At 44.7% G+C, this 21,425-nt stretch overlaps 1 protein-coding gene across 7 annotated transcripts in view; it reads right to left on the bottom strand.

The window, feature by feature from the left end:
• PTPRF (protein tyrosine phosphatase receptor type F) overlaps nt 1-21,425 on the bottom strand; it is a 392,585-nt gene that overhangs the window by 94,312 nt on the left and 276,848 nt on the right. For all 7 annotated transcript variants that reach the window (XM_055724616.1, XM_055724615.1, XM_055724619.1 and 4 more), the window contains one exon: nt 15,045-15,233. In XM_055724616.1, coding sequence (XP_055580591.1) covers nt 15,045-15,233 — 189 coding nt within the window. The remainder of the gene's footprint in view (nt 1-15,044; nt 15,234-21,425) is intronic.

Genomic DNA, 21,425 nt, shown 5'->3' with positions numbered 1-21,425 from the left:
GCTGGTGCCCAAGCAACGTGGGAATAATTCTTAAAGTTCCTCCAAGTGCTCAGATTCTGCTGGTTAGGATTGCGTGTAAGGGAACTCTGCTCACAAACCATATACTGAACTAAAAGAAAACATTAACCCCTTTGCTTTTAAGGATTTGAACTCATTTCTGCCTGCCACGGTTCAAAACGACCACTGAGAGAGGCACTGAGAATAGCTGGTGAAATTGCCTTCTCCCCTCTTGCTGGTTCAAGCTGCAGAGGTCAAACTCAGTTTTTCGTATCATCAGAACAGAAGAAAAACTAATGTGAATCAACCGCTGCCACCTACATTATTTAGAAGGATAAATTGAGACTGTAGCATAAGTCTATATGTCATGGGGAAAAATGAACTTCCCCAGGTTCTGCCATATAATAAAAATGATGTACAGAGCCCTCCCTATTGTTGCATTAGTGCTGGAAATGAGGCTTCAGCTAGACAGAGAAAGCTTGTTCGCAAAAGTCTTTCCACCTAGTAACAAAAGGACCTGCCAGCTTTCCCTAGCCATGGCACTTTCTGGACACCCACGGGCCAAAGCCTATAGACCACTGCTGCTTAATTCAGGGAGAATGCTGAATTTCTACATGCTGTCTGGGAAAACATCTTCAAGCAGACAGCAGCATGACAGGCAGTGGAGCAGGACGAAGCTTCCCAGCATTGACAAGACACAAAGCATCAGAGAATCTAGAAATGGAAAAGACCTATTAGGTTATCTTGTGCATCCCTGGGGGCTAGGGCAGGAATGCTCCCTGTTGTAAATGTACTTGTGTTCTGTCCAATCCCATTTGACATGGCCAAGTGATAGGTCTTTCACCCACTTCCTCAAGGAACTGATGCCACAGCCTGGTTATGCTCTCTGTCAGGATGATTTTCCTGGAACTCACCGTTTATTTTTAGCTTCTTAATTTCTGCTCATTACTCTGTGGGCATGCATGTGCTGCAGAGTTCATTCTTAGTGCTTGCATCAAGTTTGGCTGGGAAAAGCTCTTTGCTGCAAAACATACTCAAACTTAAAAAAAACAAACACAAAAGAGTGGATGTCATCACCCTAAGGAAGACCCTACCTCTGATCTAGCCTGTAGCCCTCATCAGCCGGCTGGGCTGAAAGCTGAGCCAGCTTCAGGTGACAGGCAGTGACGTCTGCCTAGAAAAAAGTAAAATCCTTAAGACAGTTCTGCCATGAACACATACATTCTTATATGCCCCTTTTAGCCACTGAATATATATCACTGGTACTTATACCCTTTATACTTGTGATCACCACACCTCTTAAACGTCAGTTAGTCAAACTATTTTTTACGTCTAGGGATCTCAACATCAGCGCTGGAGAGAGAAGAGGAAAACATAACAGGATGAAGAGAATTAAGGCGGAGGGGAGTTTCAGATTACATGCTGTTATTGCCTGTCAGTTCTGCAGCCAACACAGACCAATTTCGAGAATCATACTATAAACATGTAACGTTTCAGCAACTGCCTGCAAGCTGCTCATGGACATTGGGCAAGGAATCCTCTTTTTTTTCTGGGTTGGCACAGCTATTCAAACTATGGTGCGTCAGAAGCAAGAGAGAAACCAGAAAGCAGAAGGGAGTTAATGTAAACCTCTCAACTGAACCAGAAAGAAAACAGTTACTGCAATAAATCATCATTAGACAAACATATAGATCCCACATTACAGTTGACAGCCAGCGGAAAGTGGAAGGATCATAGTAAACTGACGGCAGTCAGTGGTACTACAGGGGTTTTCTTGAAGAATAACCTACAACTAAGTGATGGTTACAGAAAAGTGTCGGATATCTCAGGGTACAGAAATTCATGAATAAAGATAAGCTCAGATGTTGCTGGGATCAGAAACCTGCAGACACAAATGCATCTGAGCCTTGGGAAAAACTAATGATGCATAAAATTGCTCCAGGCCCTATTGTAGTCATTCCAGAGAAAGACAACAGCTTCATCTCTTGGAGGGTTCAAGTCTAGGCTGGACAGGACATAAGGAGCTACAGGAAAGAAAGGCCTGAGTTCTGAGTAGCTCTGCTCCCTGATGTTCACTGAAGCTGCATCCAGATCCTCAAAAGTGCAGTGAATTCTTTGCCTTGAGAAGTGAAAAGGACCCGATTTCTATTCCTAGCCCTGTCAACATCTCATCTTACAATCTTCTGCACCTCTGCAAACCAGGGCTAGGAAGGCCGATTCAGTATTTAATTTGGGATTTATGTTGCACAAGTTGCCAAGGGCTTGTTCACATGGGATGTTACTGCAGACTTCTCATATGGACTCCTGTGGTGCTCTAGTGCCTTGTTCTCGTTTGCATGGCTGAGTCCTGATGTGGAATCAGACAGCGTGGTTTCACTGGACACATGAGGACCATCTACCATCAGGACATGCCTATGGGTATGGAGAGGAGCAGCAAACAGCTTGTTTGGGAGCTTGTGGGGCTCTGCAGTAGTACACGTGCATCAGAGCAAAACTTTTCCCCGCTGAGCACCACTCGACCTCCACTGCCTCCTAGGCACCCTGAACCACAGCAGGGCTCCAGCAAAAGAGGGGCAGCCACTCCTCACCATGCTGTGATGTCCTGTCAATCTTGCTTGCAGCTCAGATCTGTTCTCGATAACACATCTCAGCTTACCAGGGAGCTGACAGTTCCTGAGAAAAACCCCTGGCTGCTCTCCAGCACAGAATGGTGACAAGGCAGAGCTTTCTGGAGTTGAGGGCAGGAGCTGGCCCTGCTGACTGACAAGCATCCCTTACAGCTTCTTTACTTTGTGATGATCTCTCCTTGTCAGTCCCTTCCCTCCTCTCCTAGCTTTTTCTTTTGCTCTTTAAACTCAGGCACAGATAGCAGCCCTGTTAGCAGCTCTCCAAGATACTTATCTATTCAAATATATTTGTGCTCAGGCAGAATCATTAGTTGCAGTGACAGTGGTTAAAAGAAGCATTTATAAAGCGTACTGCACAGAGAGAGCATGGGGAAGGTAGATCCTGATAAGGGCTGCTTCTTGGCAGTGCTGGGTACTGCTATGCCACGGAGGGCTTGTCACTCTCTTCTCTAGGTGACAAGCCAAATGTAAAAAGCTCCAAGCTGCCATACAAACTGATCTCTCTGAAATCCTGCTCCGTAGCCCATCGAGTGCTTGTGCTCTTTTTTCCCAGAGAGCACCGCACTGAGCTAAACACAGCAGCTCTTTGGGTGACACTCCTCTTTATCTGTTTGGGTCAAAGCTCCATCCCCAGCAGTGGGAGCAGCTCCATTTCTCTAGCAGGGTATTCACAACATCAGTCCCTCTGGTTCAGAGCAGGAGGACTGACCTTTTGCCCTGGTTATAAAATTAGACATGGAATGAAATGCTCCCGTAAGTACCCAAAAGTCAGAGGAACCAGTCTGCAGTCACAGCACTCATTTAAGGAAACGATGTGCAATGCAGATATAAATGAACCTGACCAGGGCCATTCCTCCCAGGGAAGAAGGAAATTTTGCCCATCCTGCACACTACAGTACCTGGCTACCTCAAGCCCCTCCTTTCCACCAGCTTCCTCCACAGAAACACCACCTGACTTTTCCTGAAGCAGTATTCTTGGCCACCCTTTCAGCCAGTGCTCAGGTGTGGGTCCCAATCCCCCTTCTGCTAAAAAATTCCCTCACAGAGAAAGTGAATTTTCCTAATAAAATCCAGGGAGCAGGGCCAGAGGCAAGCCCAGACCCAACACGGACCCGTAAATATGAATATGGTGGAGAAAGAGACATGGTGAAGCCCTGACAATGACCGAGTTGGACTCTGACACCCTGGCTGCTGCCTGAGATAACCAACACTTGCTGTGGGAGCTGTGAAAAACTGAAAGACACCAAAATCATGCAAGAGTCCCTAATAATGAAAATAAGCATTTCTCATCTTCACTATTTTTTGTAATTTATAACAGCAGCATCTCCCAGCTGCTACAGAGGATTGCACCTAGCCTCCACCAGCCATCATCACTGCCAATTATGCAAAACAAGATAACTACAGATATATTTTCATTGTTAGTGTTCATTACGGTTATGATGCCTGAGAGGCTGGTGACGGGCATGCAAGGGGCGTGTTCTGGATGGCAGTGCTGCGGAGGAATCACTCTCCTGTGCACCAGAGGCAGCTCCTGATAGCTCCCAACTGCTGCCACCGAGTCAGACTCAGTCAGAGAGGGAGTAGAGGAGACCCGACGTGCTCGGCAGCACAAGATCTCCTCTTAGCGGAGTTTCAGGATGCTCTGATCTTTCACCAGCAGGTACAGAAAATCTCGGGGGACTCTGCATCAGAAGCAAAACTACAGCACTGTCAAATACGCAGTAACGCCTGTGTGCTTCTAAAGGGACATGAGTCAATCTGAATCCCGACAGTAAGAAACATGGCATTACAAACATTTCCAGGCACTACCCCACCCAACCTCCCCCCGACACTGTCTGCTCCTGCAAGCGTTATCTTCTCATTTTTAAATTGTTTTCCTTTTGCTTTTTTTTTTCTGACTGGAAAAGCTCAAGAAACATGAAAAAAATCCTATCATATACAAAGTGCAATCAAATGTACAAACACGTGCTCAAAAAGAGACAGCAAAATTCTTTGAGCTTTCTCTAATCTCTTTGGATAGCTTTATGCTCCAGCTCGCAGAACAGCATCGAAATACTGGAGCTATATTTAAACCAGCTTGCTTGGGACTGGAAAAGGTTTAGCTGCAGCTATACAGAAGTTGGTGCGGGTGTTTACCTGGCTTCCCAGACAGCTTCTGACACCCAAGTGAGCTGATCTAAAGTTAATTCAGACAGACCTCTGCTATGCTGACGTCTGCAGGGAAGCAATACTCTTATGTTTAGGAACCTCAGATATTTCCTGTGGTGACAGAAAAGTAACAAATAAATCTGACTGGAGAGGGATAATGCCTGAGATGATGGTATTTCTTTACCTCCTCATGTGTATCCAATCTAATGCCTGTTCAGTCCAGCACCCACCAGAAACAACTGTGCCCTGCTTTCTTTTACAGTCCAGGGCAGGAAAATGCAGCTAGGTTTCAAAAAGTTTGAGTGAGTTCAACTCCAGAGAAATGCTGGAAATGAACATCTTATATTCTACTTTGAAAACAAAAATGGGGCAGAACTTGCTCAAACATGGATTCGCTGATACTATCTGTGGGTCACCTTAAGAAACTAGCTATTGCCTAACCTGGTGGGCATCTGCCAGCTCCATGTCTTCCTGATGAACAAATAGGGATTTCAAGATTAAATTACTACCTGGGGCAGTCCCAGAGCGGTAAAGAGTGAAGCTGCAAATGGAGATCCTGAATTATATATGGGAGCTCCTCCCATTTCAGGGAAGCCAGAGATGTCTTGGACAGAAAGGACCAAGTGTATGAGGGTAAGGTCAAATGAGGCATTTAGAGAGAAAAATCTCATCCTCTCCGGAGGGGTGCATGGTAGAATTTCTCAGCCTATCCTCTCACTAACCACACACTGCTCCCTGTGAGTGGGTTCTCTGCTGCTCTGGGTAATGCTCGAACCTCTCAAGTACTCCAGACACACAACTCCTAGCAACACAGTCACAGCAACAATTAAATCAAACCAAAGCCACCCCTTCCCCCCACAACTTTATTACCAAAAGTGTTTGTTAAGGGTCATTAGTTCACCCTTCCTTTCAGACCGAATTAATGGATTCCAAAGCATCAAACTTACCTTAATGAGGAACAAGAGTGCAGCTGGGTATAGAACATGGCAGAACAGTCACTTCTACATGGACACAACCTCACCATCATAAAAGCACTTTCATCTAATCTGTCGTTATCTTTAGAAATTCAATGACCTCCATTTTAAATAAAAGGCATTAGAGGCTGACAGAAATCCTCTGGGAGAAGCCAGAGAGCAGCACGTGGCTTCAGTTTGCTCTCACAGAAATGTCATCTTTGACATTCAAACAGGACACATATTTTAAATAATGTCAAGAACATTCTTAAAATACCTCATCAGGACTCAAACAGGGGTGGGAAGGAGGGGTGGGGGTGCGGGGAACTTATGTTTTATGAGATGGATGGTTGTTTTCACAGAGATGCGTTCAGTTCCCAAGCAGGACGTATGGAGCATCCACGTGGTTCTGGTGCTGAGTCACTAATGTCATCAGCTAGGGTGGGCGCGCAGGGAGGTCCTGGGATGGCTGCGCACTCAGCGTGCATGGCTGGGAGCTCAGAGCACTCGGCTAGTTAGCATTCAATCTGTCATTTCATTTTAGGATTTGCAGTAGAAATAGGAGATGAAGAAATAGTTTAAGGAGCTTGTAACATCACAGCTGTCAATCTCCAGTGTTCCAAAGGGAGGAATGACAGATATCTAAGCCCATTCATATCGAAATAAAGTTTGCAGTCTTTTTCCCTGACCCAGATTTGCTACAGAGGCAACTTAATGAAAATACGCGTCAAACGGCAATTCACATTTACTCTAAAATCACTTAACAGGAGCTGAAAACATTAACCCCCAGCAACAGAACCAGTTCCAAAGAGTCAGATTATTAACTTCCAGCAGTGATTCAGGGAAAAGGGGGAGGAAAGGAGAGAAGGGGGAAAACTGCACGAACAAGGTCGTGTTGATTTGTAGGTGGTAGTCATTCCGTCGAGAAATCCAGGGGTCAGTCAACAGGGGTAATCAAAATCACAAGAGAATTCAGAATGGCCTTAGCATGTAACACTGAATAACATGCTAAAGTTAATCTAAAGAGACAGCTTTGAGTGTTTAGGCTAGAAAAGACAACACTCCAATTGGAAAGTCATTACTAGTGCATACAGGCTGTGAAAAGTAGCCCGGGACTGTGCACACTGGGCTGTCAAACCAAGGGTGGGTTTAATTAATGAAGGCTTAAAGTAGCCAGATGTACTTCTTATTCATCTATTTAAAACAAATCTTTGCACTGCAAAGCAACATCAGCATGACTGGCTCAGGAAGGGGAGTCTGGGGCAGTGGTTTACCACTCTGTTGCCACGTTAGAGGGTCAGCACACTTGAAAGGCAAACATGAAGAATGCAAACAAATGTGCTCCTTATTCCAGAGCCAGATTTGCTCAAACTTTCAAGAATTTATCTCCCTCTGATTGGGGTTTCATGACCAGCAGCAGCAGCAGTGAAGAACGTGACTGTTCTCTTGTGAAAATGTTACCTCCTTACACTTACACCAAAGCAATCCATCTAAAACCACCTAGACACAAAACCTTAGAGGCCACAACTCTGTGGGAAGTTCAGAGACTTGCAGGAGCTGCAGGAGATGTCAACCCTCCTGTGGCGGAAAGGCCAGGGCCCATTTTCCAGTTTGCAAACTTTCCGTTGAATAACCCCCTTTCAACAGTGCAAAATCGCAATGGATGAGTCTACAAGAAATCACGCTAGAAACCAACCAAAAAAAACACACTAGTGGGAGAGTGCAAATGAGCGAGAGCGCTGGCAGAGTTAGGGCTGAGAGTAAAAGCTGGAGATGAGAAACACCAGAGGAGAAGGGACAAGGCAGACAGGAGATGGAGTGACGTGACAACTGGAGGCACATTTCAGCATTCTTACCTCTGATCGGTGTACCACCTGGTGAGGTAATTTGAATGCAAATAAGATTAGAGAGAAGCATTAGTACAAAGAGGAAAGGAAATTATAACTAAAAAGCAGAAAGTTTTTTTTAAAGCTAGAATTTGTATTAGCGCGACAGGAATAAACAAAAAGAAACTGATGTGCAATAAAAGTCAGAGTGACACTCTCAGGAGGTTAGTAAAGCTCACTGCTTCCAGGACTGCAGCATCCAACCCTGCATCTTGCCATTAAAGCCACCACCCTTATGAACTGGGGCCAAACTAAGCTGCTGAGGTGGCATTGCTGGCTGGCCTCACCACTTGCATTCATCCACACCACTGTTCAAGCAGTTGAGATGGAGGGAGCGTTGGGAAGATGATGCAGTGCCCCTTCATTCCTCATACAGAACAAGGAGGGGGTGTCCTGGGGGCTGTGTGACCGTGAGTGTGCTGGGCAGGAGGGGTGGAAAGCACATGGTTGCGGGCACTAGGTGCAGTTTTGCTTTGAGGTTAGAATGACCAGTGGGACAAAATCTGCTCACTTAAAGAAATTAAACTAAGGGGAGAGTGTAACAAATCAGTTTTGAGCCATTCTCTGCATTCACATAACCCTTGCATCAGGTTCCCTCTGGCAAAAAAAACACGGTGTCATGCAGAATTAGCTTTCCATACAGAAATACTTTGAAATGAGGTAGTTTCTGGTAATGTAACAATGGCATGCTGGCCAGACCTCTGCTGTTCCTGCCTGATTTGGATGTTAGCTGGAGAAAGGAATCCCTACCCTCTTTATAAGGCACTGGAGATAATTTTACATGCTACAATGAAGAGTATCTTATAAGGAGGGCTTCTTTGGGAGTGAGGTTAAGTTATCCTGTTGCAGTGATCTGTCAGGGTTTGTTTTATGAGGTCAGTGTGTTTAGCAAGTGGAGGATCCACTGGTCAGTGTCTTGAGTTCAGTGTACAATCAATAATGAAGCATGATTAAAGGGCAGATACTCCAGCTTGGCAAATTGGCAGGGAACCCTTTTAATTCCCACTTTTGTCCCCTTGGTCTTATTTTGCACACATGAAGGCTGTTAGTATAAGGGAGAGATTCATGCAGATCAAATCTGTAGGCAGTCCATGGTATGTGTTGGTTTTATGCAGATTTGTAGGATCTGAATACCAAGCACTTACCAAAGAAAACTGAGGAGTTTAAACAGACAGAAAAACAGGGTTAAACAGGACACAGTGTGCCAAATCATGTTCAGTGTATTGATTAATAAATACCAGTATGCATACAAGAGTGTCGTGTATCTCAGATTTACAGCTCATTCCATTATCCACAACAATGATCACCCAATGGGAAAGAAAGACAGAAAAGAATTTCTGTAAATACAAAGAAGGCATATTTTAAGCATGTTTAACTTGCCTCTTAAAAAGTAATTACAATATTTATACCTTTTTTTCCCCACTAACTACCCTTCCTTTAGGCAGAGTCCTTTCTCTAAGCAAAAGCAGCAATTCAAACTACTCATTTTAGCATTTTCCTCTGCCAAGATGACATTAACCCATTTTAACTTTATGTCTGGTTACATTTTCTGACACTTTATATCCACAGATGACGGAAGCATCAGGAAAGATCTTGCAGTGACTGAAGTTGTGGGTAATCTCTCTCTTGCAATAATAAATCTGCTGCTTATTTATCTATGTTAGTAACTACCGCTACCCTAGACAGAACAGTTACACCCAGAGATACTCGCATGGAATAGCACAGCCATGGAAGACAGGGTTATTTCTTTTAGCCTGTTTGGAAAGTTTGCCAAGTGGTATTTTTGTTCTGTTTGGTCTAGGGCCTCCCTCCTCCCATCCCCCCTCTTCCCCTGTCCCCTTCCACAATTCTCAGAGTTAAGAAAAGCATCACCACAGTGTGTCACTTCCCATGGGAATGGTGCAATGACTCTGAGCACAAGCCTACGGGGCAGGAGACAGGACTTCCTTCTCTCTCATCTGGCTGAAATAGGGTTTGTTGTTCTGCCCTAGAACTGAAAAGATTTGCAGCAAATCTTTAAATCTACTCCCTGTAGAGGTTAAACCCTTTCTCTAATACACAATTGTCTACACAGAGCTCTAGGAGTGACTGCATACTTGAAGCAGATTCCCTAAAACGTAAGTGTGACCAGCTCATTTTTTCCTGCATTAAATCCCAAACCTCCTGGCCTCTAAATGTAAGCCAACCCTTGTGGGAGCAGCACAGGCTTGCTGTATTTAGCACGGTGTTTGTTCTGGGTCTCTCTCACCTTTGCAAAGTTAAGACATTCACTCTTCACTCAGAGGACACTACTACGGCGAGTGCACAAGGCTTTTCTGTTGGACCCCAAATTTCCTCATCCAGAAGGAATAAAAGTTTCCATTTGCCCTTCACATCATATGACAATGCGTCTCTGGCTGTTGTCCTTTTAGGGTGTCTCTCAAAGGGACCAAATCAAAGCACAAAGACCACAACGTGCCAACATGAAAGAGCCCATCAAGTGATGGAGGTGCCATCACTTGAATGGTTATTAAGCCAAGCTGTGCCCTGTGATTACCAGGCCGCTTTATTAAAGGGCACCTCAAGATCAAACTTCAAACCCAATTCCTTGTGTTTGAAAGGTTTGAAACACTTACAAGGAAGGAGAGTTTATTTCCCCTTCATGATAATAGTCACTGAATAACATCCCCTACATTCACTTCAGTCAGGAATGAACGCCAACCCTGACATCCTCTGTGTACCGAAAGCACACAGCCAGTCACCCAAAGCAAGGCAAAACATAGGATAATACACTGGAAAACCCCATGGGATTATGTGCCTCAGTATTTCCCAGCGTGGAGGAGAGGGTCTGTTGGAGAAGGGACTTTCACTCTCTTGACACAAACTCACCCCAAACTTATCAACACACCATTTTCTTGTAGGAACCTAAACCACCAAAAAAATCACTCCAAAGCAACATCAAACAGAGAAGCCAAGGCTCTTGCTGGCTGCAACTGGGCACTAGGGCAGTGCAACACTGAGTTGGCTACTTCCTAACACAGTTTTCGGGGAAACTATCTTCAGAAATCAAAGTACTACAGAAAAGATTGCAGTAGGCAGTCTGCGTGGACCATCACTGCTGCGTGTGCCTCACACAGCAAGACCCAGATGTGCAGTACAGGTTCTTCCAGGGCACAAAATTTCGATCCTTGCCCAGTCAGTCCTTTCTGAGACAGGACCTATCCTCATGTGGGTTTTCTCACCCTTCTGGGTAATAGTCCCTAATCCTCATTCTTTTGGGCTATCCTTAAACATCTTGTCCCAAGTTGATACCCATCTGATGCCTGCACTCAGAGGTGTTTCTTCCAAGGACCTGAATGTCTTCCACCGAGTACTGACTGCTGGTTATTATCAGTGAAGCAGGATATAGCCAGCACTGCCATTTCACTAGGACAGGCACCACTTCTTTTTGCAAATTTGTTCTGTGTATGTTGGGTATTCCTTTTGTTTCCAAATAAGCAGTGCTTCTACCTATAGGATCAAGACTAAAATGAAAATGCTTGCTGGTAACTCTGAGAAGCATAAATGCAGCAAGATGATGTGGTGAGCTGGCTCCTATTGCTTCTTTGTTAGAGGCACCTACACTTTTCCACAGAGTGACTGAAATCAGCTGCAGAGCCCTCTCCAATACTTCACTTGCAGTTAGTTGCCTGAAAGCCACACTAGGGTGTAGGGCATGGTTCTGTAACTCAGTTAATTGATGGTGATTAGAAAAGAACGATCCTTGTTTTAAGACCAAGTTCTTTATTAGATGAAAGATGACAATACTCCCTGAATTTCTGAAGTTTCCTTACATGGCAAAGATAACTGTATGTTAACATTCAGAACAGTTATTTATTCCAATTTGACATTTTGTTCCTGAGTTTTCTGAAGAGTAAAGTGAAAGAGAATTCTTTAACTATGAAACTCACTGGAAGAATTCAAGAGCTTTGAGAGTATGAATACAATCGGAGTTGCTCTGAAGTCTTCAGGAGCTTGAAGATCCAAGAATCTTTACAAAAGAACTGTGAAGCACCAGCACAATCTGATCTGTATTGAGAGTTTCTGCCACATGATCAACTGATTTTAACACCTGGTTAGAGGTGTAGCACTGACCCTTGCTGCTAGAACTCATATGCACATCACCTGTAATACTACAATGTCTGGACAGTTTTAAATCAGTTCAGCGGAACAGGTTTTAAACAAGTTATCATGCTGGGGAAGCTTCCCAGCCCAAAGCTGGCCTTAGATCTGGTGTCAGCTGTGAGGCAATGACTTGCACCCTGGGGGAGAACAAGAAGTTGTCCTGAGTCACTGCATTTGCAGAAAAGCAGCCTCTCCACAAGAGATGGGAAGTACTAGCAAGATGAACAAGGGCTACAACAAGCATGAGTCAGAGACCTTGCTTTTGCCTTGATCTGTGATAATGGAGATGAAAACTTGTATTTATTTGTGTTCTCAACTCTACAGCAATTAGCCCAACACCTACTAACAAAACTACCCAAGAGCTGGACCTAAAAAAGAATTAAGCATTACTTGGGAGGAAAGATCTATGTATTCAGGAGAAAAGGGGGAAAAGCCCTCTAAATGTATTAACTCATGCTAATTGTCAGAAGGTTTAATGAGAAAAATGCATGTACACACATATAGATGTAATTAGTAAATGAGGGACAGTAGGATACACGGCACCTTTATAAATTGTGTATTTGCTCCTGACAAAGACACCAGTCCTCTGGGGTTAAAAGAGCCTAGGATGACAGCTTCGTTGTCTTTAAACCACAAACTCTTCAGTATCTTGACAGAAGATGAACAGACCTCTAGAAACTGATGTTCAGAGCCCCCCTGGGCACACGATCTGACTGCATGCAAGTTCAAACACCCACCTGAAGGCCCCAGAGCACCGCCAGCCCACATAACTGTGAGTGTCAGAAGAGAGCACCTTTCCCAAACATGCTGCTTCTTAACCTCTAACTATTTATTCCACACTAGGAGTCTGAAATCATCCCTCAACCCACTCCAAGTCAGACTCCGAAGCTGCTTTGACCCTTATGACCTATATTTAGTATATCTGAATAATAATATTATATGTACTCATTGAAGGTCGGACACTCTATATATGCAATATTGGGCTCACACCATGCTGTAGCTATTTTAACTATATTACATCTGTCTAGCTTTTATTGGGTTTTAATTAAGTGAAATTAAATGAGCATATATTTAGACTGAGATAGTATAAACTGACATTCATGCAGATATGCCAGGCTGGCTGTAAGATATGATCTTAATGGAGCAGAGACTTTGCAAACTATTAAACTCTCCCATATAATGAGGTATCTATTTAAATACTCTTTTCTTTGAAAAACAACTCTGCCCCACTATGGTGTACTGCTGGAGAGCTCAATTAGCACCTTGCAGAATGAATCAGACGCTGCCCAACCCATCACAGAGGGTGACTGCAGTCAGTAAGCAGGACTCAGACACTTCGAAGTACAGGCCCTACTTTACTTCAACTAGAAGTATAGGGAAAAGCCTCAAGTACAAGCAGGGGTTGGATCTCTGGCCCATGAGAAGTGGTAAACTTGCTCCCTGCTTATGCCAGGGTGGAGCAGAGCCTTGGTGAATCTTGGCATCATATCACCAGGTCCCTGAAGATAAAGCTTCACTCATATTTGGAAGTCTCTTGCATTGAACTGTGGAAACCTCCCTTACTACATTAGAGAGCTAATCAGTTTCTTTTGTGAGTCTGAGGAGGTGTGCACTGCTCATTGATTTCTAAAAGGTTCCCTTGACAGACACCTCCCTTGGTAATTACCATGTCTTCAGCAGGCAGCCAGCTCTGGAGTTTGAATCCCAGGTGAAATATTCAATTGAGATGTTGATCAAGAACAGCGAATACGAAGCAAAACTTGGACACAGTGACAGGGTTTACTATTTGTTTTTAAACTTTCTATCTCACTAAACTTGTGAAGCAGCTGGTAGAGAGGCAGCCAAGTGCCTGTGAGAAGGAAGCTGGAGAACATACAGCAAGTGCATCAGGAGCTGCCTTGCTGCTCATTTATGGCAATTTCTGAGGCTGATTCAGTCAGCTATGAAGTGAAACACATCCATGTGCACTTTCCTACTGCTGCTTCCTAAAGCTTCTCAGAATAATTAACAAGTGTGATATTTTCTTTCAGCACAAACAGATCAAGATTAAACCATGTTGTGGGGGAGATAAGCTAAAGGTCACTGGGAAATTTCATAAGCTATAAATGCATTAGTATAATTAGCGCTCAGTGCTACATCAAGGTGGGATCAGGAGTGTCAGGCTGGGTTCTATTTTTGATGAGAGTGATGTCTCATTACCCACTCCCCCAAGCAGAAGCCTACTTCTTATCACCCAAGCATCACCAGATTTATGCAGAGGGCTCCTACTATGGGGAAATGTGTCAAGATGTTCACCTTGCTAGGAGGAAGATGGTGTTGTCCTGGCAGCAGCACTCATAACAAATGGCTTTTGAGTGCCCAGAGATACACTGTGGCCAGGCAAGGCAGTCTGCCTCTTATTTAAGTGTAAGACCCTTCTAGAGCGAAGTTGTTCCAGATCTGTTCCCTTCTGTACTTCATGTAGGGTACTGTGGGCTTTTCCCCCCAGACTAAAGCTGCTGTGCATTGTTAAATAGCCACTCAATTCACGCTGGGGATCTGCACTTCATCAGTGAATAAAGCAACGTTTTATTTTCTTTAATTCTCTAATGGGCCTTACAGTCTCAGGAGACCGAACAGTGCAGCAGAAAAACAAGAGCTGCTTGCTAAAAGGAGTGCATTCTTAGCCACCCACAAGAACTAACCGCCTGTATTTCAAAAAGCTAGTATTTGGCTTATCAAACAAAAAAAATCAAAAAGAAATGGTATATTGCAAAACTGTGTCCACTTTCCTTTGAAATCCATAGAACTGGTGCTTCTTAGATTTTTCTTTATTCTTGTAGTGCCACACAGCAAGAGTGATAAAGATCTCAATAGAAAGCAGAGCACTGTCTTGCAGAGTCTATGTAAGGAGTGAAGTAGTACGTGACCACTTACTGTAATATCTCAACCAGTATCTCATTGTCCTGATTTGCACTGTGCTCCTATCAAAAACATCTGAGACCTGTTGAGTTGGTAGTGAAATGTCTGAGCCTACCAAGGATTGGGGGCTATGTCAAGATGTCTACCGAAGAAGGAATCCACGTGATGTTCCAAAAGGCATGTCCACTCTAATGTCTCGATATCCTGCCAGAGAGGATCAGCTCCAAAAACTGTTTTTATATTGTAAAAGAAACAAGCTCAAATCAAATTGACATTTGGGTTTAGAATTGCATTTCAGAATTTCAAGGGAAAAAACAATAGCAGCAATTAAAGAGAAATGGGAGGAAGAGTGAGGAGATAGGGAAGGCTTACTTGCTTTGCTACCTTACCCGAGCGGAGCTGCTTGATTCGCCCATTGCTAGTTGCAGTGTCGACAGGCAGGAAATCCTTGAACCAGGAGATTTCAGGATCAGGGTTACCGCTGGCAGCACAGAGCATTGTGGCTGTGCGGGCCTTTTCCACCACCTTCAGCTGCGGGCCCATGTCAATGGTCGGGAAGCCAGCTGGGAGGTGGTCTTCTGCAAGAGGAAAAAACACACAAGGTTAGAGAGAAATGTTCGGGTGTAGCAATGGGATATGGTTGTAGTGATAGCAGTGCCATGGTAGAGCATCTGTGCCTCTGTTGGAAAACAGCAGCCTGACTTCCCTACTGAGAAGCTTTTCAAGCCCTTAAAGCACATTAGGCTCTATAATGAGCATTCATTACACCAATAGAAGCTTCCACTAAATTTAACTCCATTTAAATCAATTGCCTTGGGAAACGTCCATAATTTTCATTGATACGTAAGCTCCATCTATTGTTGTTAATAATTCAGTAAAAGCAGGTATTTGCCTTTTTGTGGGAGGACTGAGTTGAAGATAACAGACAAACACAAAGCCAAATAGCTTGAGGCATCTTGAAAAACAACAGCTAAACAATAAAACCCTTCAGAATGGTCCAGAGAGGCCCATTTTCTCTTTTTTTGACTAGGAACATTCTGTCACACTGGTAGGATAGCCTGTAAATCTCTTCTTCATGCCCCCAGATCTGATTCAGAAGGCTTTTAGAAATTAATGAAAGTAAAGCTAATGAGCCACACTCTGCTCATGAGCTGCCTCACCAGACTGTGTTGTGGCATGCTCCTGGTGCATCTTCTGGGCTGCAGAGAGCAACAGAGGTGTGCAAGAAATGGCCAGCGCACACTCTGTACATCTTACTGAAACACTATAAAACAAAGCACCCCCATAACTGCTGAAACCATTCATACAGCAGGTATGAAAATAGTTAATTGGGTTTGCTGCTGCAGAGCAGGCTCAGGTCGGCTGGGTGGAATACATTAGGCAGCCTTCACTGATAAAAGACAAGGCATGCTCCAACATCGTCATTCAATAGCAGCTGCAGAACAGGGCTCATTTACTCATTCTGTGGCAAGATGTACTGTACTCTGCTAAGCCTGAACTGCAATCAAAAGGACATACTTACGCAGAAAAAAAGAACTTGAAGAACATTAAGAAGCTTTTAAAACACCAGAAACTCAATTATTTCTAGTATGTTTCTTTTCTCCCCTGTTTTGAGGGAACTTAAGCAAACCTTCTTCTCTGGCAAATCCGATTCTACAAGGCTCTGAGCTCACTGCAGTGTTTAAACAAACAAGACCTCAGCATCTTCTCAAGTCCCAGAGGAGTCTGAACTTGCTGCAGTCTGATTTTTCCTGCTATCACCACACATCTGGAACTGTACCCCTCAATTCTGACAGGAAGGTACTGGTAATAGGCCACCTCAGGTGCTTCCTTCTACCTGTACTGCCACACCTGCAGCACAAACACGGCCTGTGGTGGCTAATCTTACATAGTCCCCTCCATGATCTCTGGAGAATCCCCAAGACTCTTGACTTGCTCGCAAATCAAGACTCTGTAGCACAAGGCAACATCTCCTGTAAACAAAACAATGCCCTGGAATATTGTTTTTCTTTTTAGATGAGAGCGACTATGAAGCATCCAGGGTTTTCTAAGGGGAAAAAAATGGTTCCTGATGCTTATTAAAAGCACAAACCACACTTCTATCTCCCAGACTGGCCTCCCTAGAAACCTCTCTCATCATGAGCAAACATAAATGAAATTATTTTTTTTTAAATGAAAGGCACCATGAAAACTAGTTCTTTTTTAATTTACTCTCCATTGATTTTCAAAGACAAAAGGTACATAGAGCTTAACTGGAATGACACCAGAGCTAGCATTCAATAACAAGCAACAGAAGCACTCAATACTGAGCAACCACAATGCGTACTCCTACATGGCTGAAAAGAAACAAAAGAAGGGTACACACGAAGTACAGCATGCTATAGACTGAAAAGCAAAGGAAGATACATAGACAAAGCAGTGAACAATGACGTTCCCTTGGATTGAGGCCAAGTTTGCCTAAAGTGCATCACCTTGCTATTTACGGTACTGAAAGCAGATGTTTACTCTGGGGAGGCTGAAAACCTGAAGTGATCTAATCTAATCACCATGATTACCAGTACAATCTTTTCTGGTTTGTTCAAGATTTTACAAAGAGTACGCTGAGCTGAGTATGCCCGGTTAACTTCATCCAAAGTCTGCGTGGAGGCTTAGCACACAGCTAAAAGCAAACCTGAAAACAGCATTTGGGCAAGAAATCTCTTCCCATCTGCAATGATCCTTTGCCCACAAACCCCAAGAAAGATCAGAAAATCTTTCACAGGGGCTGGGTCCACAGGTACACGACCAGCCTGCTGCACTGGAGGTGACTGATCAAAATTAGCAGTTTGCAATGAGCCACAGACCAGCAGAAATTACATGATCTAACTTTAACTTCACTGGGTACAACAGAGAGATGCTGATTACAAAGACCCAGCAGCAAAGCTACTTCTGTCATACCAGAAATCTTAGATCAAGTCTCTTCTGGACTCCAAAGAGATGTACAGCGCTGCTCCCATACCGTGCATCCCCTGCAAGCCCAGAGGGGAATGCCGGGCACTCAACATGTGGACAGAGGGCAGAGGCAACCACTACCTGATGGCCCTCAGCCCCCAGCCCCCATGCCGAGCTGGACACAGACAGGCACAGGCAGGCATGCAAGGCTCACGTGGCACACACTTTTTCCTCTTAACTGCACACAAGCCCCAAAACTACTGTGGCAAATGACAGTAGTAGAGAAGTGGTGCACTTGGTGTAGTCAGAGCCACAGCAGGATCCCCAGGCTAGCACTGGTACAGCCCAGCTCCCATGCAAGCCTGGAGACAGAAACCTGCCTGTCATCTGCTATGGCCACACCACCACCAAAACTCAAGCAAGCAGCGCTGGCATGTCTGGGTCTACAAAAATGCACAGGCAGCAGGGACTTGTTTGATCACTTGTCAATCAAACATAGAGGCAGCGGTGGTGTTTAAGAGCAGCAGCGTGATTCCAGGAGGCTGCAGTCTCAGGCCGCATCACTGTGTGAGGAGATGCCAGGAGCAATCTAACAGCTGGTCTCTAATGGCACCACAGACACCTGGAGGCCAGGGCTCACCTGCTGTTAGTTCTAGGGTAGCTCCAGGGGACCTGCACTGGGCCTAGGTCACAGCGTCTGGGGCTCAAGCTCAAGGGGAGGATGAGGACCTTCTCCAGAGATGGTCCGAGGGCCTCAGGTGCCTGTACCATCACAAAATGGGGGACCTCTACTATGCTAGGTCTCCTCTGTACTGTGTGCCTCTGGCAGCCCTCTGAACCCTCCTGGAGAAGAGTGGCTGAGGAGTAAACCTGAGCTGGTCACACCGCAGAGCACAGCCCAGCACAAGCCCATGCCTGCCCTGTCAGCAACACTCTTGTAGAGATAACGGGGCTTTGTTCCAGCCCGGCTTGGCGTTGCTGACTTCACTGGGATGGCGAGGGATGTCTCTGTGTTCAAACACTACAGGCAACGATAGGAGTTCAGAGCTGTTCTTGCCTTGCCTTCCCCTCCGGCAAAAGTCTAATCTAGGTCTAATTATGAGGCTCAGTCATGCCTCAGCTCCTTTCAGCCCTTGCTAGCTGTACTAACTTGTCTGCATACAGAGCTCGGCAGTAATAGCTATCCTCCTATTCATGCCAATATGTGGCTACCCTTATTTTAGACAATGAGTTTGTCAGCACTTGGTTTTATTCAAGGACAGCTAGAGTGCTTTTAATGCACATTAAAACAAGCTCTGAATCTGCTTTCAAGCACAGACTATCTAAACCAGTTTCTCTTTCTGGGTTTCAGATGCTTTCAGAAGGGGTATGCTTCAGGTAGGCATTAGGTTAGAACAAGTAAAATCGAGGCACAACCAGGATTTTTTGGGAGCATTGCAAGCTCTCATTTCCTCCATGGACTACAGTAGCAGAAGCAGGAATGACAGAAAGCAGGAAGAGAAGAGAGAAGCAGGAGGAAAGGAGTGGGAAACAGCAAGAGAGAAAAAAAGGAGTATGTTTTGCAGTTACAAACTGAAACTTGGAAAATCCATGACCAGGCTGAGGTCTTGCTAGCAGCAGTCACCAAGAAGCCAGGAATGTCCCTCTGCCATCTAGCATGACAGCATGTGCAGAGGATCTCTCACGCTTACTTGACAACTCCCTTTGCTAATCTCCTTTCTGAGGTGACAGAAATCTAACCCCTGTTCTCTTACATTTCTTTTGTGCCACACATTTCCCATCTTTAAGAGAAAAGCTAAGGTAAGAAACCTTTCCCACTGCCCCAAACTGGAGCTGAGACCTCCTTTAGAGCAGCTGCAATTATGTGGCTCATTCACCAGCTCCCCAGAAAACTACCTTTCTTGAGGATGCTGCTGTGAGACATGTACCCCTTGGGGTGTCCTTATTTTCTGCATCACTCCAAATATCAAGTGATGATAAGGGACACAGAGGCAATTCCATTTTATATCTTATGAGAAGCACGGATCAGCCCCAGCATGGAACAGTATGTGGGTAACAGCTGCTCACAGAAAAGGCCTGCAGAGGAGTCTCTGGTGAGCACAGCTGTTGATGGCTGAATCCTGCACGATTACCCCCAGGATTTTGCTCAAAACTTGTAATCTCTCACAGAACAGACAAGTTGGAGGGGCTGGGTATCACGTTCCTACTAGTGCAAATGCCATATAACACTCACTGGTCTTGCAGCCATATGGTTGTGCTTTGGGGGTCATATCATGACTTGGCACCCATAAAACCTTCCCCCTACCACTGTGAATTTCCTATGTCAACGCAGGAAACAGTATTTTAGGAATGATAGTGCAAACTGTAAACACGTTTATGGGAGTTATTTGTCATACTCCTCCTCCTATAAAAGCCAGGGCTGCTTAGTATTATGAGTCCAATTGTTCAGATTGCTGAGGGAGAGGAAAAAAAATACCAAATATGACTTGGAAATAGCAAAAAGTAGCTTCTCTATATACTACAGCTACAGTTGTGAGCTTAAATCTCTTACAATAACCTATCAAAACCACTGCCCCACTAGAAGGCGTGTTCTCAACTCATTTCAAGTGAGATATTGGGCCTTATCCCCACACAGGGCTGGAAACAGCTTATCTGGGCCACTGGCTCCTGCCAGCCTGCATCAGCTGAGGAATTTCCAGCCCAGCATCAATTTTAGGGGCTTGGTAGGGATGAGTAAAACACAAAGCTGCTTTGTTTTCAATTCTGCCAGCTATCTGAAGCCACTCAGGAGCATGTGGTGCTAGGGACAAAGCCAGAAAATGGGTTGAGGGCAGAGATCTCTCTGATAAACGCACTTGACTGCGGTCAGCATTGCACAGGAGCAGGATGCACGCATCACAAGCTATTTCGCATGTTCCCTACCCATTCGGTGAGGCAGACTGGGATCTCACCCAGCTCCAGTCACCAGGGCTGAACCACTCCTGGTAAGAGGCAGCAGCCTGATGCCATACGATGTAGGATGTTGCGGGGGTAACCCTTGCATACTGACAGACTCATATTTGATGGATCAACGGAATTACTTTACAAATTCTGCAAGCTTCCAAATCTCCCTTTGAGACACTGAAACGCATTAGCAAGTACAAAATTACCACTGCAAGGATGATAGCCTGGGTAGTTGGCAATATTAACTAATGAAAGATGCAAACCAGTAAGATCGTAAGCACATCACAATCCAGGACATCTGTTTGCTGAATAAACAGCCCTAATTCCTTCAGTACAGGTTACACAGGCGGCTATTCAATTACTGCAAGACAATCAAAAGCAGTCGAGCAATCCAGCGGCCTAGAAGAATGGCATCATTTTACATGATAAGAAAACCCTGACACCGCTCTGTTCAGGTTCAACTGAAGCTGCACAAAGAGCATTTTATCAGCCATTTTGAGGCGACGCTCTCTTCCTGCATCCCTCTTCTTACAAAAGCCCCCTAAGAGGTGAACCAAAAATACTATCTAAATTTGTGGTCTCCAAAGGCTGCCTGGTGTTGGGCTACCACCCATGTGGGGAGCAGTGGGAGGAGCGCATTTGTGCGTGCTCACTGCTGGAGCCAAGTCTCATGCAGGCTAATGAATGCCCCGTCAACACTGGCACCGCCTTGTAGTTGCCTAAGGAAAAGGTGGGGCAGTGAAACCAACCTGTTTCAAAGGCAGCAAAGTCTTAATTATTGGGTTAGTTAAGTATAAAACTGTTTCAGGCAGGCAGAAAATACAAACAGTCATCTATTGATGACAAGGCTTTTAATGACAAATCTGCCAGTTTTGTATGACATCACGCCAACGTGA

The sequence above is a fragment of the Falco cherrug genome, chromosome 12 (assembly GCF_023634085.1).
Source record: "Falco cherrug isolate bFalChe1 chromosome 12, bFalChe1.pri, whole genome shotgun sequence".
NCBI lineage: Eukaryota > Metazoa > Chordata > Aves > Falconiformes > Falconidae > Falco > Falco cherrug.
Note: the sequence above shows the minus strand (reverse complement) of the source record. Positions and strands in the feature narration are given on the sequence as shown.